Source organism: Castor canadensis, chromosome 7 (assembly GCF_047511655.1).
Source record: "Castor canadensis chromosome 7, mCasCan1.hap1v2, whole genome shotgun sequence".
NCBI classification, from domain to species: domain Eukaryota; kingdom Metazoa; phylum Chordata; class Mammalia; order Rodentia; family Castoridae; genus Castor; species Castor canadensis.
Window position 1 is genome coordinate 64,724,214 of NC_133392.1, and position 18,879 is coordinate 64,743,092.

Here is an 18,879-nt window from a genome sequence, read left to right on the forward strand (position 1 = left end):
GGAGAAGAGGGTGAGGGTGGTACTGTCAGATGGTGTGACCTGGAGCCTATGCACACCAGCAGTAAGAGAGTTGAAGTGCATTCTGGGAACTGCACATGGATTTACCACTTTTTAATTGCACAGTATGTATAGGAACAGAATTATGGTATGGCTGGAGATGTAAGAAAGTCTCAGGTGATGAAGCACCTTTATCCTCTGTCAAGGTGTTTGTACTTTTGTGGTTTTAAGTGGAAGGATGGCATGATTGGATTTTTCAGTTTAGTAGGAGTCTGCCTTGGTGAGGCAAGGCTGGAGCCAGAGAGACTGTTAGTGGGGCGTCACAAGATGCCAAGTGAGAGATGAGGATGGATTGATTTTGAGTAGGCACGAGGAAGATGAAGCTAAGTGAGCACACCTCAGGGGTGAATTTAGGAGTCCAAAATGATACGTGGCTTGGGAACTATGCTGTGGGAACCCTCCAGTGAGATAAGGAATCAGTAAGAGGAGCGGGTCTGGATGCAGGGTGATGGAAAGCTCAGCTGAGTTGAAATTCAAGGCAATATTCAAATGGAGGTGGTCAGTGGGAGGCAGAGGTTTTGAGCTCAGGAAAGAGAATTAGGCCCTATCTGTCTGGGATCATCAGCCTAAAGGCTGTGGGAGCAGAGGATCCCCCCAGAAGAGAAGGAACCCTGAAAGAGACAAGGGGCAGAGGATGGAACCCTGACCAACCTTAACATTCTAGGGCCAGCCAGAGGAAGCAAGGCTGAGAGGAAGAAGGAAGGCGGGCACCCTTATGAACACCTTGGGTATGTACCATCTACAGGTGAGGAACTGAGAAGGGAGTGTTCTGTATTCTAAAAATCTAAGACACTCAGAGCTAACTGCTTTGTTCCATCACATAACAGCCCTTTGCCTAGGATTTCTTGTGTCTTCATCCCAAACCTATCCTCCTCTTATTTAAAGCCTCTACTTTTTAGTCGTCTGTAATGTTAAGCAGTCCTTTTAGAAGTGGGATGCAAATGAAAAGATTGGTTCCAAAAGATGCTTATTTGGGCATAGCAAGTGTTTTGTTGTTTTTTTGTGGTTCTGGGGATTGAACCCAGGGCCTACACATGCTAGGCAAGCACTCTACTAATAAGCTACTTTTCCAGTTCCAACAGCAAGTTTTGGTTGTTGGCTTTGGATGGGGTGGGCATGGAAAGGATGTGATCCCTGGAACTTTGGTCTTTATCAGACAACCTCATCTTTTGGGGAGAGTATCAGAAGGATGAGATGAGGAAGAAGTCTGCAGTCCTCAGTACTTGTACCCCGACTGCTCTCTCTCCCATCCAGAGCCACTCTATCAGTAACTATCCCTACCTGCTCTCCTTCCTCACTAGGCCTTGGTGCAGGCTCTCAGACTTCTTTTCAGCTGCCCAGGCATCTGGAACCTCATAGCCTCAATGTGCATAAGCCATTGTCTCAAAAATCACCAGAAAGTCTCCTGTCTTTACTATGATGAACCTTTTATTATAGAGACAGACTGAATTCTCTTTTGTATAAAGAATCTCTGGATTGGGTCAGGGGATCTACCTGCTAAAGGTCGCCACTCAGCTATCCCTGCCTCTGCCTAAGCTAAGCCCCAACCTGTTGTTGACATCTCAGAGTCTCCGGAAACAGCAGAGGTTGCCATCCCCAGGGCCAGGCTGATCGGGTTGGGCCACACTGGATGGAGGGTCAGGGCTCCTGGTTGCTCTCTGGGTCAGAGCCGCCCTGTCCCCCGCCCCAGCCGGTTGTCTAGAACCTGGAGCTGCCGGAGGAAACCTGAGTTGGGGCAGATGTCTCGGTGGGCCTGTACCGTCTGGATAGCCTCCATCAGCGTCATGTTCTTGCAGATCATGAGGAAGGCCAGGACAACCGTGGCAGAGCGGCTTACCCCCATGGCACAGTGTACCAGCACGCGGCCTGTAGGGAGACCCAATCTAGCATTAGCTACCTGCCCCCGCATCATCTACCTCTTTGGGAAGAAGAGACACCCCTGGCCATCTTTTCAGCCCACCCATCACAGCATTTTGGAAAACTAACACTATTTTCAATATCTTTGGGGCAACTGAGGCCCAGAGAGGGAATAAGACTGGCTCATGGTCACACAGCAAGTTAGTGACAGGGCTAAGGTAAGAAGCTGGGATTCCCTTTTCTGGGCCCAGGTTGCTTCCTCTGGCATCCATTACAACTTGGAGGTGGTTGCTGAAATCTTGGGGTCCCCTAGATTTGTATCAGATTATAGGGGATGACCACCTGCCTTCCTGTCCTCCCAGTACTGCCTTCTCCCATACCCCTGCAGCCCTGTTCTAAGTCCTCCTCTGATGGGATCCTGCTCAAGAGCCTCTGGAAGGTCTTGTGCCTTCTGGCCAATGCCTGGCACTTACTGAAGGCTATGGTCACACTGATGACCTTGGTGGATCTTTGTATGTCTGAATTTGTTGGTTTCCAGGGCATCCCTGAAGGTGACACTCATTAAATGCCCATAGGGTGGGAGGATTGCTAATAGGTTTGGTGCTCTGGACTCCCCACCCATCAGTGCTACTGGAAAAATGGATAGCCCAGAGCATACCCTGACCTCTAACCCATCCAGTGCCTTCCCCAGCAGCTCACCTCGGGGAGTGTTGAGGGCAGCTCCGATGTATTGAGCAACAGGCAGAAAGTAGATGCTGAGGTCAAAGAAGGGGTTATCCTCAGCCTCAATGCCATAGTATTCCAAGGGTATCCCACGATAGAACTTGGCACCTGTGTCTACTTGAAACTTGCCTGCAGCAACATTCACAACATGGGTGATGCCCAGTTGGATCAGCCGGTTCTTGTCCCGGGCAGCGTACCTGGAGGAGGGGCATAAGAGGAGTTAGGAGGTAGGGGGAGATCTCACTTGAGTCAGCACTGGCTGGGTTGGAGCTTGCCCTTAATCACACTGTTCCCCTCCAAGGGTGGAGGTTAGAACCCGTGAACTGCCCTGGTGAAGGGGCTCCTCTAGTTGGAGTTTAAGACTCCCATTGAGGGCAGCCCTTCTGGAGGGCAATTAGACCACATGCACTAAAAGCCTTAGAACTGTACATATATTTTGTCCCAGTAATTCTTCTTCTAGGAGCACAAAAAAAAAAAAGATTTTAAAATGTGTCCACAGCATATATCTGAAGGAATGTGCTCCAGGATATGATAGAGCTGCTTGCACACCCATGTTTATTGCAGCACTATTTACAATAGTAAAGGTTTGGAAGCAGCCCAAATACCCCATGACTGATGAATGGATTAAGAAAATGTGGTATATCTGCACAATGGAGTTTTATAAAGAAGAATGAGATTATGTTGTTTGCAGGTAAATGGATGGAACTGGAGAACTTCATCTTAAAGTAAGTCAGGCTCAAAAAAGTCAAACGTCGCATGTTTTTTCCCCTCATGTGGAAACTAGATATTTAAGTTAAATGTATATATAGACACATATATTGTCATATATATTATATATATATATATAAACAAAAAAATATATATATATAAAAGCAAGATTGTTTAAGTGAGTCTGTCAGAGGGGACCATGGGAGGCAGGAGAGGAAAAGAAAATGTTAGAGAGTGAAAAAGATCGAAACAACCTGTCTATATATGAATATGATTTCATGTACTGCACTGTAAGCTGTTGAATATTAGGGGAGCATGGTGATAGAGAATGAGTAATGGGGGGGTTAATTTGATTAAAATGCAATATATAGAAGCCTAAAGTACAAAGGTGAAACCCCCTTGGACTACCAATAGACACTTCAGAAAAATGAAGGGCAGGGGGTAGAATAGGTCTTTTCCCAGGGTGGGTACCAGTGGGATGCAGGTGGGCAAAAGGAAAGGGGGAATGAGGATGAATATAATGGATGTATTTTTTTATCCATATATGAAAATAGAAGAAGAAAACTTGTTGAAATTATTCTAAGAAGGGAGGTAGGGGGGAAGCGGGAGAACTTGGAGGAGGTAAATATAAGATATATTGTAAACACATATGTAAATATTACAATGTATCTTCCTATACAACTATTATATGCTAATAAAATTTTTAAAAATAAAATAAGTGCCACAGATGTATGTGAACTGAAATTAGTGATATTTAAGACAGTAAAAAACTAGAAAAAACAGGGACACCTCAAGCCTGTAATCCTAGTTACTTGGGAGATTGAGATAGGGAGGATTGTGGTTTGAGGCCAAGCAGGGCAAAAAGTTTATAAGACCCCATCTCAACCAATAGCTGGGTACAGTAGTACATGCCTGTCATCCCAGCTACAACAGGGAAGCATAAAACTGAAGAACTGTGGTTCAGGCTGGTCTGGGCAAAAAGTGAGACTCTATCTCAATAGTAACCAGAGAAAGAAGAGCTAGAGGCATGACTCAAGTGGTAGAGCACCTACCTAGCAAGTGCAAAGCCCTGAATTCAAACCTCAGTGCTACCAAAAAAAAAAAAAAAAAAAAAGAAAGAAACCTGGTAGTATCCTATAACAGGATATTAAATATTAAATATTCCAAGGTTTTGCTTTCCCCACTTTCATTTACCCAATCAAACATAGTCCAAAAATATTAAGTGGAAGACTTCAGAAATAAGCAATTCATAAATTTTAAATTTTGTACTCATCTGAGCAGTATGTGAAATTTTGCACTGTCCTGCTAAGTTGTGCCCAGGATATGAATCATTCTTTTGTCCAGTGTATCCACACTGTATATGCTATCTACCTTTTAGTCATTGCATAACTGTCTCACTATTAGTTTGTCGTGGTAATGCAGTGCTATTGTTCAAGTAACCCTAACTTAATACAGTAATTACTTTGTATGCTGTTGTTCTCTTACTCTGCCTAATTTAAAAATTAAACTTTTAATAGATATGCATGAATAGGAAAATCATAGCATATACAGGGTTTGGTACTACCCTTAGTTTCAGGAGTCCATTGGGGGGGGTCTTGGAAATACTCCCACAGATAAGAAGGACTGCTGTATATCTAAATTATGAAATGCTAAATAACCACTAAAATGTGGTAGCACAGGTAAACAAGGAAAGATGTTTATGCTCTATTAAGAACCTGTCAAAATACAGGATACAAACCAGAATGTTGTTGTAAAACTTAAAATATGTAGTGATTTCATTTAAAAAGCTTTCTATATAAAGCAGTTCACAAAACAGTATTATAAAGTGACACCATTTTTATTAAAAAAACTGTGAAGAGGCATGCATTTGTGTATGCATTTTTAAAATGTCTACAAAGATTTCATCTGTGTGGGAAGAGGAATATTGTATTTGTCATATTGTTAAGAAGATATTAATCCTTGTTTTCTAAATATTGAGGAAATGTCTAAGTTACATATGTGGCCTATATTTTCTGAAATTTAAGATAACTTTTAGGAAAAATAACCTATAATTCTACTCTCTCATACACACACACACACACACACACTCTCTCTCTCTCTTTCTCTCTCTCTCTCTCTCTCTCTCTCTCTCTCACATAACCTAGAGAGAAACACATGTGTTTTCCAGGACACATGTCCTTAAACATTCCTTGGATCCCTGTTCATATAGCCAAAGAGTGGAAGCAATTCAAATGTCTGTATACAACAAAATTTGTGCATATTACCATACAGTGGAATACTGTTCAGGAGTCAACTGCAGCTATACATAATAGTGGGTGTCTCTCAATTTTAAGCAAATGATAGCAGACACAAACTAGACAATATAGTTCCATTCATATAACTTTCAAGAGACAAAAAAGAAGTGGAGATTGTTTAGGTACATAGGTAGTAGAACTTGAAATAAAGGCAAGGAAGTAATGATTGTCCACTGGGGGAGGGAAAGGTTGTAAGGGGAGGGTTCAGGAGGGCTCCCAACAAGTTATGTTCTGTTTCTTGGCCCAAGAGGTGAAACTGTCATTATGTGCTCTTTTCTTACTTTTTTGCTGTTGTTGCTGCTGCTGAGGTTTGAACTCAGGGCCTCCCACTTGCTAGGCAAGGTTCTACCACTTGAGCCACATCTTCCTTGTTTTAGTTATTTTTCAGATAGGGTCTTGCCTCAGACCTTGCTTCTCCTACCTATAGTCTCTAACACAGCTGGGTTCATAGGTGCATCCCACTATGCCTGGTTTATTGAGATGGGGCGGGAGGTCTCACTAACTTTTTATCTGAGCTGGCCTCAAATCATGATGATCTGATCTCTGCCTCCCATATAGCTGAGATTACAGGCATGAGCCACCATGCCTGGCCTTTTGTTTGTTCTATTTCCACAGTAAAAGGTAGTAATAATAATATGAGAGGAAAGAAAAATGTGGAAAGGGATGGTGGGAGGTGCCACCTCTGCTCCTGGGCTCTAGGAGAGGTTGTGCTGCCATTCCCATGTGGACCTCACACCCATCTGTCACTCCCGATGTGGGCCTTACTCACGCATCTCCCAAGAAGAGGTTGGGCCAGACCTCATTGATGTGGCTCAGCGTGGCAGCCCGACGCACCCACAGCAAGCGCTGCAGCGAGGCCAGTGTGGGTGGCTGGTAGGAGGACCCCCTGCTTGCCCCATGGATCTTGGGCCTCTGGAGGTCTTGCTTCTGCAGTGTGTCCATCCTGGAACAGAGGGAACACTGCAGTGACTGGAGGCAGGTGCCCTAAGGATGGGTTCTGCTGACAGCAAGGCCTGAGGTACAGTGCCCAGGTGCTGCTGGGAAGCTGTGGGAAGGGCCTGGGCTGAAGGTTTTTTGTTGGTTTTCAGTGGTATTGTGGCCTCAAGCTTAGTGCTTTATAACTTGAGCCACGCCCTCAGCCTGGATGAGATTAGTTTGGATGAGGTTACTGACCAGCTCAGCTGGGCTGGGACTTAGAACCTTCTCCCCAGGAACAAGGGGAATCAGAAGTCCCTTGTCAGTGCATCGTGCTTGCAGACCTCTCTCCTCTCCTCTCCTGAGCCATGGATATCGGAAACTTGGTTTTTGGGGTTCCCTATTTGTGACGCTAGCCCCTTAAGAGGCTGGTCAGTTGGACTTCAGAGGGGTGGATACCCCAGATGACTGAGGCTCTTGCCCTCCAACCTGGGCAACTCATCTCAAGCCTCCATCCCTCTGTGTCCAGGGCTGGTCCTCAGGCTCCCATCTCCCACTGGCAGGTGCTTGCGATCGGATGTGTTGCGATCGGATGAGATGAGAGCCCTTCTCCAGGATGTGATCTGGGGACTGTGAACTGGTATTTGTCAGTTTTTCTACAGTGAATGAGCTGACGCCTCATATATCTAACGTCTCTCTTGTGGTTGTCCCTGTTTTACAAAGGGGCACACTGAAGTTCAGTGACATCCAAAGCCACGTGACCAATGAGTAGCAAGGCAGGGTTTTCAATCTCTTCCTGTGCATCTTCCATTCCCATCCTGTGCATCTTCCATTTCCCAGCCTTCCAGTTGCCATCTTTGGGGACTCCAGAGAGTGGTTACTAATTCGTGCATCTCCTCAGGGGAGCCTGGCATAGCTGAACTATACATCTGCCTACAGGCCCCGGGCTTTTCCTCCTTACCCCCATGACTCAGGCCAGTGCGGCTCCGCAGGCCTCACCCGGGTAGGGTGGGTTGTGTCTGGAGTCAGCTGGCTCAGGGCATCCAGGACCCTGCAGGGCTGGGGTGTCAGTGGCACCAGAACCTGGGCCTGGTGCTGGGATAGAAAGGAGGGCCTATCTTGGCCAACTGTCCCTGATTCCCTCAACCAGAAACTAGGGAAGGTACAAACTGGGAAGAACATCTTTTCCTTCTGGTGGGCAGTGCCAGGACCAGAAAGACAAATAGGCACCCAGGAGGCCACGGGCTTGGCCAAGCTCACCCAGCGGGTGGCTGGTGCGCAGGGCGGGAGTGAAGACCCAGATTTCCCCCTCATCCCTCACTGTGACCTCTTGGGGCAGGCTGGATGGCCTGCCACGTACCTAGGGCATGGTCTGGGGCTGGGAATGGGGTACCGGGTGCAGGGGCAGGACTCAGCAGGTGAGCGGAACAGGGTTGGGGCAGGTTCCGCCCAGAACACAAATGTTGTGAAGCGCTTAGAATTCCAGGTCGTGACCTTGGAGCCCATGGGGGAGGGGAGATTGTGGGGTTGGGGCTGACAGCAAACCTAGGCTGGTGTAGACTGTGAAGCAGCATTCCTTACAATCCCAGGCTCCCTTCTTGGCATCTCTGAGATGGAAGGTTCTTGGCCTGTAACCCGCTTCAACACAGAGGGACTTAAAGTGGTGTCAAGAGAACTTTAGAGGGAGGGAGAAGAGACTGGTTCCCTGTAGGGCTCTGCCATGACTAATCCTGTGGCCTGGAGCAGGTCTTTGCTCCTTCCTGGGCCACAATTTCTAAAATGCCAAAAATTCCTGGCTTTGCCTGACTCCTCAGGATTCTGTCTGGAGCAAGAGAGAGGAACAGCTGAATAAAGGAACAGAGCAGTGTTGTATGGTGGAGTGGATAAGGCCCCAGGCTCCAGTGGAGTCCAACAGTCACACTGGTCTGGAGCCACCTGGTGGGGCTGCTTTAGCTCCAGGCAGGACCAGATCCGGTTTGAAGAAGACGGCAGGCCAGTTCAGGTTTGATGGGGCTGGTGTGGGGTAAGGTCGCCCCCAAGTGGCCAGTGGGTACCACGCAGCCCAGCTGTGACAGCAGGCAGCCTGGCTCTGGCTGGGAAGAGCTGAACTCCATCCCTCCTGAGGGATCCAGGGACGCCAGGGAACAGAAGGTTGCTAGGGCACAACCCTGGCCTCACCCTCCTAGGAGACCTGACTCAGGTCTGAAGAATGGAGCTTCTTCTTGCATTTGGGGCTACTCCTGGTCTGGTCCCACCTAGGACCTCACTCCTAATGCTCAGTGTACCCTCAGCCATCTGCTGTGGTCCACTGGGGGCACAACCCACTTTGTTGGTCAGAGCGCCAGGCTCAGCAACACATCAAGTGACCAGTCCTTCAAGTTCCAGGCACACCCAGGGAAGGGAATCAGGGACTGCAGCTCCCCTGGTTTCTGCTGCTCCCAGCCCTGGGCTGTGAAGGGCCCTGTCTGACACTTCCTCTTGCATCTTCTGAGCCTCAGCAGAGTAAAGCATGGCCCAAGGTCTAGCAGGGCCAGAGCCCAGCCGCTTCCATCCCACTCACTCTAGACCTCATCTGCTCCCCACTCTGCCTTGCCTCTTGGTCTATGTGGGCAGTGGTTTTCCTGCTCCTGTGCTGCTGCTTACAAGTGCGCACCCTTATTTTCTGTCTTCACTGAATCTCTCTTCTTTATCTTGCTCTCCATTTGCCTGTGTCCCACCCTCTCTCAGGAACCTCAGCCTCCTAGAACCCCCACCCAGCATGCCTGTGGCTGCAAACCAAGTCCAGGCTTCCGGGGCAGGGTCAGCTGTTAGCCATCCACCTCAGCTGTGGCTGGCTCTAGGAGACATTTCCCCTGGTGCCAATCCTCTTCTCCAGGGGGACACAGGCCAGGTGGGGCTGGAGCTGTCAGGGCACCACAGTGAGGAGCCTGGGGCAGGCAACTTCCAGGTGTGGTGGTGCAGCCTTGGAGGACAGACCTGGGTAGAATTCTCAGGTCTGCTGCTTGTATCTATGTGTTCTTCTCTGAGCCAGTATCTTTAGTGGGGCTGCTGGAAGAATCTCACAAAATCATAAATGGAAAGTGCCTCCTACACAGTCTGCCTCATGCTAGATGCCCAGTAAATTGTGCATCTTGCTATTATTATCATTACTAGAATTACTTTACCCTTTCAAACGTCAGCCTAGGCAAGTGCTCTGCCAGTGAGCTACAGTCCTACGTAAATGGCAACTTGCCTATGGGGCAATGGGATTGGTCTGTATCTCTTTGTCTCTCTTGCAGTTTATTTATCCAGAAACAGCTATTATATTCACCGCTTATTGAGAAAGGATATTCTATAAACCAGACAGTCAGTGCTCAGGACGTACATTTTCTCATTGAATCCTCATAGTGATTTTATGAAGCAGGTTATATTATCATTCCCATTTTACAGAAGGGAAAAGTAAGGCTCAGAGAAATTAAGCAATATACCCAAGGTCACATAACCAATAGGTGTGGGAGCCAGGATTCATGGCCAGGTCTTTCTGCCTCTCCTATGCTTTGTCTGTGCCTCTATCTCTGACCCATTTGGTCCCCTAACCCAATCCTCTTACTTGCCTGACACACATGGGCACAGGTGCCCTGTCCCCATTACCCAGCATGCTCAGAGCCCCCATGAATTAGTAGCATTCACCCACCTGTGAGAATATCCGGCCCAGACTGTGGTCTTCTCTGACGGGCAGTTTGTGCTGCTGGCTTCCATCTGTCTGCCTCTGCACACTTGATGCTGTTTCTATTTTTTGATTGGAGGTTAATTATAAAGCATTCTGTTTGCTCCCCCTTTTCAGCCTTCCCCTGCCACACCCAATTTTGCCACTGGTCCCATGGCATGGGCAGTGCAAAGCCCAGCAAGGCACCTTCTCCCAGGGCTGGGCCTCAGCTCTGACCCTGCTTGACATAGAGGCAACTTGGAGGGTCTGCCTGTGGTATGTGTGTATGTGAGTGCTGAGTAGCTGGGCAGGGAGAAGGAAGATCTAATAAGCCACCTTAAAAGCTCCCTCTGGGGCTGGGACTGTAGCTCAGTGGCAGAGCACTTGCCTAACATGCATGAGGTCCTGGGCTTGATCCCAGCACTGGAAAACAAACAAAACCTTCCTTGACCTTCAAGGGTCATGTAGAGCAAGGGCCAAAAGTGAGAGCTGGCCGTTATGAGCCTATTTGGAATTGTCACAACGAATTCCCCCTGTACAATGAATATATCTTAATACAAAAAAAGTGAGAGCTGGAAGGCTCTATGGAGGATCGCTGAGAAGTACCACCCAAAGCACACACAAAGTGGTGGCATGGCCAGTATCAGTGCCCAGTCCCAGGGATGCAGAAGATATGAAATGAGATTAAGATCTGGCAGATTCAGACTGTCGGAGGCAGTGCAGGCAGACACAGGTATAAGTAAGTGGGTACAGAGCAGGTCTTTAGACCAGCCCTATTCTGTAGTCAGAAGCTTTGTCCAGGAGCGACTCCCACCTACTCAAAGACAGGGATCCTCAAACCCTGGAATATCCCTGGCCAAGGCCCTACTCTCCTATGTGACCAGTGAGATGGTCTCTAGGTCTCTCTCAAGGATACTTTTGATCAGAGACCTTGGATTTCAGCCTATTAGGAATCCTCCTTATTATTCAGAGACCCTTGTCATACACCCATACCTTGATACTCCATCCCACTCCACCCTCAGAGGGCACGACACACACACACACACACACACACACACACACACACACACACACACATACCCCCCCTCCAGCCACACTTCCACTGGGCCTCTGAAGTCTGAGCTCCCAAAAGCTACGATTCAGCAACTGCTGGGTTCTCTCAACCTTGGGGAGAGCTGGTGAGGCAGTTATGGCCAAGGGCTATCAGGAACATTTAGAATCCTACTAACCCCCTCCAGGGAACATAGTGTCCCTGGCCAAAATGCTTCTGGGCTTGACTGAGAGGGCAGCCCATTCCCACCTGTGGGGACTGAAGACAGTAGCTGAGAAAGGGTGCAGGATATATGAGGAAGTGGATGGAGTAGCTAGCTTGAGGATGGGCCCCACACCGGGCTCTTGCTGTCATCTGGGCATCCACCTGGGCTAGAGCCTCCAGCAGTATCAGTAGGGCCAATGCCAGGACAGCAAAGTGGCAGAGCCCTGTGGCAGGGAGTGAGGACCGGCTCTGGGAGAGAGATAAGATTGTGTTACAGGCAGATAAACCAAGGCTCACTCTGACTGAGACTTGTTAGGACTGGGTGAAAAGCTGTCTCTTAACCCAGCTTCTGCCTTGAGTTCTGTGAATAAGGCCAAGGACATACACAGTCATAGGCTGTGCACTGCACAACTCCTGGGGTCTTCAGTTACACAATTTGGTGGATGATGCCTCCACAGGTTGTGCAATACTGTAGCCAGGTGACTGATAGACAAGATGCTGAGGTCAGAGGTCAGGTGTCAGCCAGAGGCTGAGGACTAGGGTGATTAGGCATGATCAGAGATCTGCTCTGCCAGGTTCCTTAATCCTGTCTCAAGGAGAGAGACAGGCTGGGAGCTTGCCATTCCATGGGGGGACCTGTCCTTCTTGATAGAGCCTAGTGTAGAGGTACGGGACAGCCCAACCTGGCTGTGCCACAGGCTTTCAGCCAAGGCAAGGTAGGGCAGCCCCAGGTGCAGGTCGAAAGGCCTCACCTCTTCCATATAGTGCTTCCTACCCCCTCCCTTCCTTGACTTGCTTTTCTCCCTGGGGTCTGAATAATCTGGGTGGGCTGAGGGAGACAGGGAAGGGATCTTACAGGAGGATTGCCTGCCAGGCCCTGTGAGACCTTGGGTAGACCAAGGGAGGCCAGCAGCTTGGGGAATGGGTCAGGCCCCCTTCCACCCTCACTTTCCATCACACACAGCACTGCCAGCCAACCCATCCTACGTCCCTTGCTAGGCCCTCATCTGACTTCTCACTGCTAACCACACACAGCTTAACCCCCTTAACCTCAACTTACCTGGCCCCTCAGCTCTGGCCTGCACCCCGCAGTTGTTGGTCTAGCTGGCAGAGCTGGTGGAGGAAGCCACGGTTGGGGAAGATCCATCGGCGCTCTCTCACAGCGATCACTGCTTGGCGCAGCGACAGCTGCTGGTGCAGCATCAGATAGGCCAGGACCAGGGTGGCAGAGCGACTCACACCCACCACACAATGTACCAGGACCTTGGCTGAGAGAGATGTCCTGGTGAAACACCCCTTCCCACTAGCTGGCCCATGCAGGGGCTGGAGTTGAGACCCAACTTCCCTTCCTTACCCTGCCTTAGATACACTCTGGGACCATGGGCAAGTCACTTAGCCTTTATGGGCCTCAGTTTCTCAATCCCTCAAATAAGTAGTAGATCAAGACCTGTTTCACCTAACCTTGGGATGCAGTCCAAGTCCTTAACATGGCTTACAGGACTCTCCAAGAATTGGTCCTTCCTGTGCCTGCAGCCTCACCTCAGACAGACCGACACCAACCTTCGGCTCAAGGAAACAGCTAATTTTTAGTTTCTTGAAGCTGTCATGATCTCTGACCTCTAGCCTTAGCACACGATAGTCCTACTCCCTGGAAAATGTTCCCCATGGTCTTGGTCTGACTAACTTCTACTACTCATCCACTAAGTTTCAGCTGAGACATGGCTTCCTCCCACTGGCTTTCCTGACCACTCAAGTATCCCTTGAATCACAGAGTAGCTCATCACTTTTGCATGTGACCCGGCGCAAACTACTGTAGAGGGAGGTTCCCCACTAACCTGATCTTGTGCACTGGGTGTTCCCTCAGCTCTTCACATGTGTGTGCCTGCTCATATCAACAGCACTCACAATACTTCACAATTTCACTGGCAAGTTCCTTGAGGGTAGGGACCCTACTTTATTTAAGTGTGGATTCTCAGAATTTAGTTCAGTGCCTGGCACATAGCAGATACTCAATAAACAGCTGATGGTGGAATAGATGAAGGACAAAAGAATGCCAAAGTGCTTTGGGTGTTAAGCAATATGAGTTACAGATTAGGAAACTGAGGTCCAGAGAGGGACACTGGATTACCCATGGTCACATAGCAAAGGGCACTGCTGTCATCCAGGATAAACACAAAGCAGGGGTTCCAGGGTTCCAGGGTCCTTGGTTATACCCTAGGTATTTGATAACTTTTCATTTGGAAATACTTTGGGGCAGACATTTGGGTACCAAACAGTGATTTCCAAAGGCTGAGTGCTACAGAGAAAGGATTGTTCTGCTGTTTGGGAGACCTGGCTTCCAGGGCTAGGTCTGCCCTTAATCATGGCATGCGCTTGTATTTTGGCCTCAGTTTTTCCATCTGTGAAGCAATGGGGTTAGATAAAATGCTGGAATGCTGAGCGGAGGGTTTTTAAGGACCAGGGATGGGAGGGCACTGATGATTAAGGAGGAAATAGGGCATCCTCCCCACCAATAAGCGGGTGGGATATATGGACTCTGGCTCCATTCCTACCTCCAGGTGTGTTGAGGGCACGGTGGATGAAGTCAGCTGCAGAGGAAAAGTAGGTGCTGATGTTGAAATCAGGGAGATCGTAGGCTGGTACCCCCAGGTAGCTCACACTGCTGCCATAGAAGTCAGGGCCACCCTGACAGTAGAGACCCCCATGGGCGGCGTTCAGCACGTGGGTGATGCCCAACTTCCACAACTCAAAGCGGTTATTTGCTGTGGCCCTGGAGAAGGAAGGAAGGGGGCTGGATTCTGGCTGAGCAGTGGGGTCCAGGAGGGAGGCTTTGCCTGGCCCCCTGCTTCGGAAAGATGAAGCTGTAAGGCTCCAAAGAGAGCTAGTGCCCGGCAATCCCCAGTTGGGTCTATAGCCAAGAGCTCCACCCTGAGAGCTTTCTGATGGGAGAGTTGGTGGCACGGGGGTTAGCTTTAGACTCCCAGCTTCCTCAGATAGCTATCTCTAGACAGGGCAGGCAGGAAGGGATTGTTTCAGCCCTGGAAACTGGCTTCCCCTCCCTTCTTGCCCCTTGTTGTCTCATACATATTCCACATATGTGGAATATGCCTCATACCTGACTCTAATCTGCAAATGTTTAGAGGTGACACCTCCCTGATTCACCTTCAGTCAGACTCTCCACTCTGTTTCCAGAAGAGAGAGGTTGGGACCAGAAAGGGGGTGGATCTCTGTCTACTCCATCTCATACCTCAAATACTATTCCCTAGCTTCTGCCCCCCAAGATTGGCCCATTGTCCTGGATGTGCCAGAAGACTCCAGGGACCTCTGGAAAGCTCTGTTCTTCTAGGCATGCAAAAATCTCTGCTCCCCCCGGTGGCAGAGACTGGTCACTACATTATTCCCAGCACTTCCCAGGCCTGGAGAAAATTCCTACCTGGGACACTCAGAACAGAAGTTATTTCCCTTTTACCATCCACCCACATGTCGGGTAAAGAGTTCAAGGGCTGGTTCTCCTTGCTCCCACCCCCACAGCCCTGTACCAGTGGCCACTCACGCATCTCCTATGAAAAGATTGGGCCAAACTTCATCCACCCGGCTGCAAGAGGCCTTCCCTGCCCTCAGGAGCTCCTCCAGCTGCAGGACACTGGGGCAAGGCGTGGCTTCAGGGTCTCCCCCCAGTTCTGGGAGCGAGGCCTCAGCCATGGGCCAGCCAGCCCACCCCTCTGCCTCTGCAGTCACTCCTCTCTTGCTTCTCCAATGTCATTTCTCCTTCCTGGAGAGTGGCAGGGACAGGTGGGACAGGAGTAAGTGACTCAGCAAGTCCCGGGTCCTTCAGAGAGGACAAGACCTATTTCTCCCAAGCCAGCCTCTATCCCCAAACTTCCTGAGAACATGGTATCAGACAGACAGACCCCTGCAAATCACTACCTCTCTCAACCACAGTTTCTTCACCTGTAGAATAAGAGTAATCACACCTGCCTGAGAATTGTGTTAAACAAAACAAAGGATGTGCTGTGTCTAATGCATAGTAAGAGCTTTGAAACATTTGCTGAACTGATAGGTTTAGAGACATGTATAGGTTATTTGGTTATGAGAACTGAGTTAAAGCAGAGATTCATGGTGAAGAAGTGGCTGGTTCCAAGGATGAATGATAGAAAAAAATGCAGATCTGGGTGGGCCACAAATGGGTGGGAGAAGTTGGATGCCTTGGATGAGCCTCTGGATTACAGGAGCTCGGGGGCAGTTTTCTGAGTCAAGGAGTCAGAGGAAGAGACATGAAATAAAGCATTTAATGGGTGCCCACAAGATTCATGGGGGAGGGAGGAGGGTTGAACAATGGTCCTATAATGAAGATGGCTGATTTATCAAAAGAGCAGGCTGAAGGGGCCTTATATTTAAAAGAAGAGATTTGAGTGTTGCCCCAAACTTTGCGAGCCCAAAAGCCTGACATAAGAAACATTTTGAGGGAGAGAGGGAGATTCCTCTGCCTACAGGGCTTTTGGCCCCAGAATAGAAACTGGAAAAAAAAAAAAAAAAAAAAAGTCCCACCTGTCCTGCCAGAGCTGGTTATCACCAAAAGAGATGAGATGTCTTGCTCTGTTTCATGTGACTTCATGGAGGTCCTGGTAGGGCTCAAAGAGTATGAAATTCAGTCAGCAAGTTCCCCACTGCCCGTGGTCTTGAGTCCAGCTTGAGGTGAAAGACCACAGCAGGGCACCCCATGGAAGTGGTCTGCAGTTTTGCCAACCTCAGAACCTGCTCCAACTCCCATTCAGAGCCACCAAAGCTGGTCCTGTACTGTGCAGGGAGACAAGGGCAAGGAGGGGCTAGTACCCAGGTTGTAGCTGACTTTGAAGTTGGTTTTGGCCCATGTAGACCTGAATTGGGAGGGGGCCTTCCCTTAGGGTGGGGTAGAATAGTAAAGCGAGAGGAACATAGGTTTTGATGATAGACTTGGGTTGGAATACGAGCTTGAGTATATATTAACTGTGATAGGTCAAGGCAGTATGTTTTCTTGACCTTTCTGTATTGTGTGATCTACTTTGTGGAGTTGAAACAAAGATTAAATGAAATACAAAGCATTTGGCATCGACACCGTCAGGGTAAAGGAGCAGTAAATGATAACAATGATCACTGGGGATTTGCTTTTGAAGAGGAGCTGGCCCCCTCGAAAGGATTCAGGATAACTTCCTCCTGGGCCCCAGATCTATTTGCCAATCCCATAGGTCCGGTCCCATCTATACCAGCCCTCCCGCTTTGGACTCATGCTCCACGCATGCGCTCTCGCCCCCTCTCTGCCTCCGTTCTTTCCCGCAGTCAGGAGCCTCGCGTCCCTTCCGGCCTTGGCCCCGCCCCTTCAGTCTTGCTCCGCCTCCCACAGATAGACCCTGCCTCCCGAAGCAGTTCCGGTTTGGCTGGGAGCAGCAGGCGGCGCGGCGCTGACCGGGCTCGAGCGATGCCTGCGCGCAGCCGCCCCCGCCCCCGCCCGCTCTCGGGCTCCCCGCCCCGGGCTCCGCCCCCGCCGCTCCTGCCGCTCCAGCCGCTCCACTCAGCCAAGACGCCCAGGGTCCTGGACTCCGACGGCGCCTCGGACGCCGACGCCGACGCCGACGTGGGTTCGCGGAGCCCGACTCCCGCCGCGGAGGTAAGCGGGCGCTGAGCTGAAGAGAAGGGAGAGTGGCCGGGACGGGGAGGGGGTGGGTCGGAGCGGGGAGGACTTCTGCAGTCAAGGGTGAATGGTAAGCTGGGGGCCGCGGGGGACGGTTGAGGGAGCCTGGAGAGTCCACTCTAGGATGGAATCTGGAGGAAATGGAGGTTGTTGAGCCGGCGGCCTGAGAGGGAGACGACGCCAGAGGCTGCGGGGTCTGCGGGAGCTGAAGGGCGAGCCGGAATGGAGAGTCGGGGGCTGGGGCGTACGAGCCGCGTAGTGGGGTCCCCGGGAATGAGATGCTCAGGGCCTGGCAGTGGGGATGAGGGATTCGGGGCTCTGCCCAGGGAGGGGATGGTGCTTAGGGAGGGCTGGAGTTCGCGTCGGCTACGGGAGGGAGGGGCTGCTGCGTGAGAAGTGGTCCTGCTAAAGGTTGACTGTAGCTTTGAAAAGAGAAACACGGTTCAGAAAGAAAAGAGGCCCTTGGGGATCTAATTCAGGATTGTGGCATTTTTACAGTCAGGTGTCTTTGAAGGGATCTGAGATTGCCAGGGCAGTGTACTTGGATCACAGGGCTGTCTTGTTGGTGAACCAGTGGATCCTTTTAAGAATCCCGAGTGCGGGGGGGCAGTCAGTGCTCATCACTGATCTGCCTGCAGCACTGGGGGAAGTAGTGGAGAGGAAGTGAGGTTTGAAGAAGGCAGTGGAGGGAGTGATTCTGAAAATAAAGATGTCATTCAGATTTCTTCTAACAGTAATGGTGATGGTGTATTCTTTTTCTTTGTGCTTTTTTTCTTTTTTTTGGTGGTACTGAGGTTTGAACTCAGGGCCTTACACTTGCTAGGCAGGTGCTCTATCACTTCAGCCACTCCACCAGCCCTGTTTTGTTTTGTGCTGAGTATTTTAGAGATAGGGGCGAACTATTTGCCCGGGCTGGCTTTGAACCGTGATCCTCCTGATCTCCGCCTCCTGAGAGCTGGATTACAGCTGTGAGCCACCAGTGCGGGGCTTGTGCTTCTTAAATCAGTTTAAATATCAGGCAAGTTTAAATCCTAAAAAAGATTTAGCATATAACCTTTAAATTTTAAAAGTTAACGTTGAAACAAGAGGATTTGGATTTTACAGATGTTCTGCATGACTTGTTTACACTTTCCCAGCTTGGGATGACACATGTATTAGCCTCAGGGTAAAACTATGGTCAGTTCAAGTTTCTGGGTTAAAAGGCCATGTAAAACTAGAAGTAGGCACCACAGTCAGGAGCCTGCTGGATCTTCCTCTCTCTGATAAACCCAGGATTGGAATTAATCTTTTTAAATTTTGACGTGTACTTTGGACAGATTTTCAGGACCAATCTTCAGGTGCTATCTTGAAGATTTTGTGTGAATAATATTTTTAGTGGAATGATGTAGAAAAATGAGGATAGAGGATGCTTGTCGTTGTTGGCAGTGAAAAGAACTGGGACAGGTGAGTGAGTACACAGATGCTTTTTATAGAAGACATAGTACCAAAAACATAATTGTGCAGGAAAACTAATGATTGGAAAATTTATATTCCCTTTGTAATTGTTAAATTGTAATAGGACTTCATAAAGTCTGTCTTTAGCTCCATCTCATACAATGTTTTACAACCTTTTTATCTGATTATAAGATTTGCAAAGTTGTTGGCCATTTCAAAATAAACTTTCAGTCAAGTGTTTTCTACTCTAAGCAAGTAGCTAGTATTTAATCTTCATAAGATG

The 18,879-nt window shown here is 49.2% G+C and overlaps 2 protein-coding genes across 4 annotated transcripts in view; one reads left to right on the forward strand and one right to left on the reverse strand.

Annotated features, from left to right (window-relative positions):
• Positions 1-1,467: 1,467 nt before the first annotated feature.
• Positions 1,468-14,187, reverse strand: Dusp13b (dual specificity phosphatase 13B). Of its 2 annotated transcripts, XM_020175029.2 has the most exons (7): positions 14,047-14,187; positions 12,555-12,762; positions 11,540-11,743; positions 10,228-10,322; positions 6,409-6,582; positions 2,614-2,834; positions 1,468-1,923 (listed from the first exon to the last, which is right to left on the reverse strand). In XM_020175029.2, the coding sequence occupies exons 2-7, from the start codon at positions 12,639-12,641 to the stop codon at positions 1,721-1,723; spliced, it is 984 nt and encodes a 327-aa protein (XP_020030618.1). In that variant the 5' UTR covers positions 12,642-12,762; positions 14,047-14,187; the 3' UTR covers positions 1,468-1,720. The 2 variants fall into 2 exon arrangements, with proteins under 2 accessions (XP_020030618.1, XP_020030619.1); XM_020175030.2 differs by lacking the exon at positions 11,540-11,743.
• Positions 14,188-16,981: 2,794 nt separating this feature from the next.
• The window catches only part of Samd8 (sterile alpha motif domain containing 8), a 58,606-nt gene continuing 56,708 nt past the window's right edge, over positions 16,982-18,879 (forward strand). Inside the window, exon 1 of one of the 2 annotated variants that reach the window (XM_020175032.2) lies at positions 16,982-17,138. The gene's annotated coding sequence lies outside the window, so the exon portion shown is untranslated. The remainder of the gene's footprint in view (positions 17,139-18,879) is intronic. The other variant, XM_020175033.2, reaches the window with a different exon arrangement.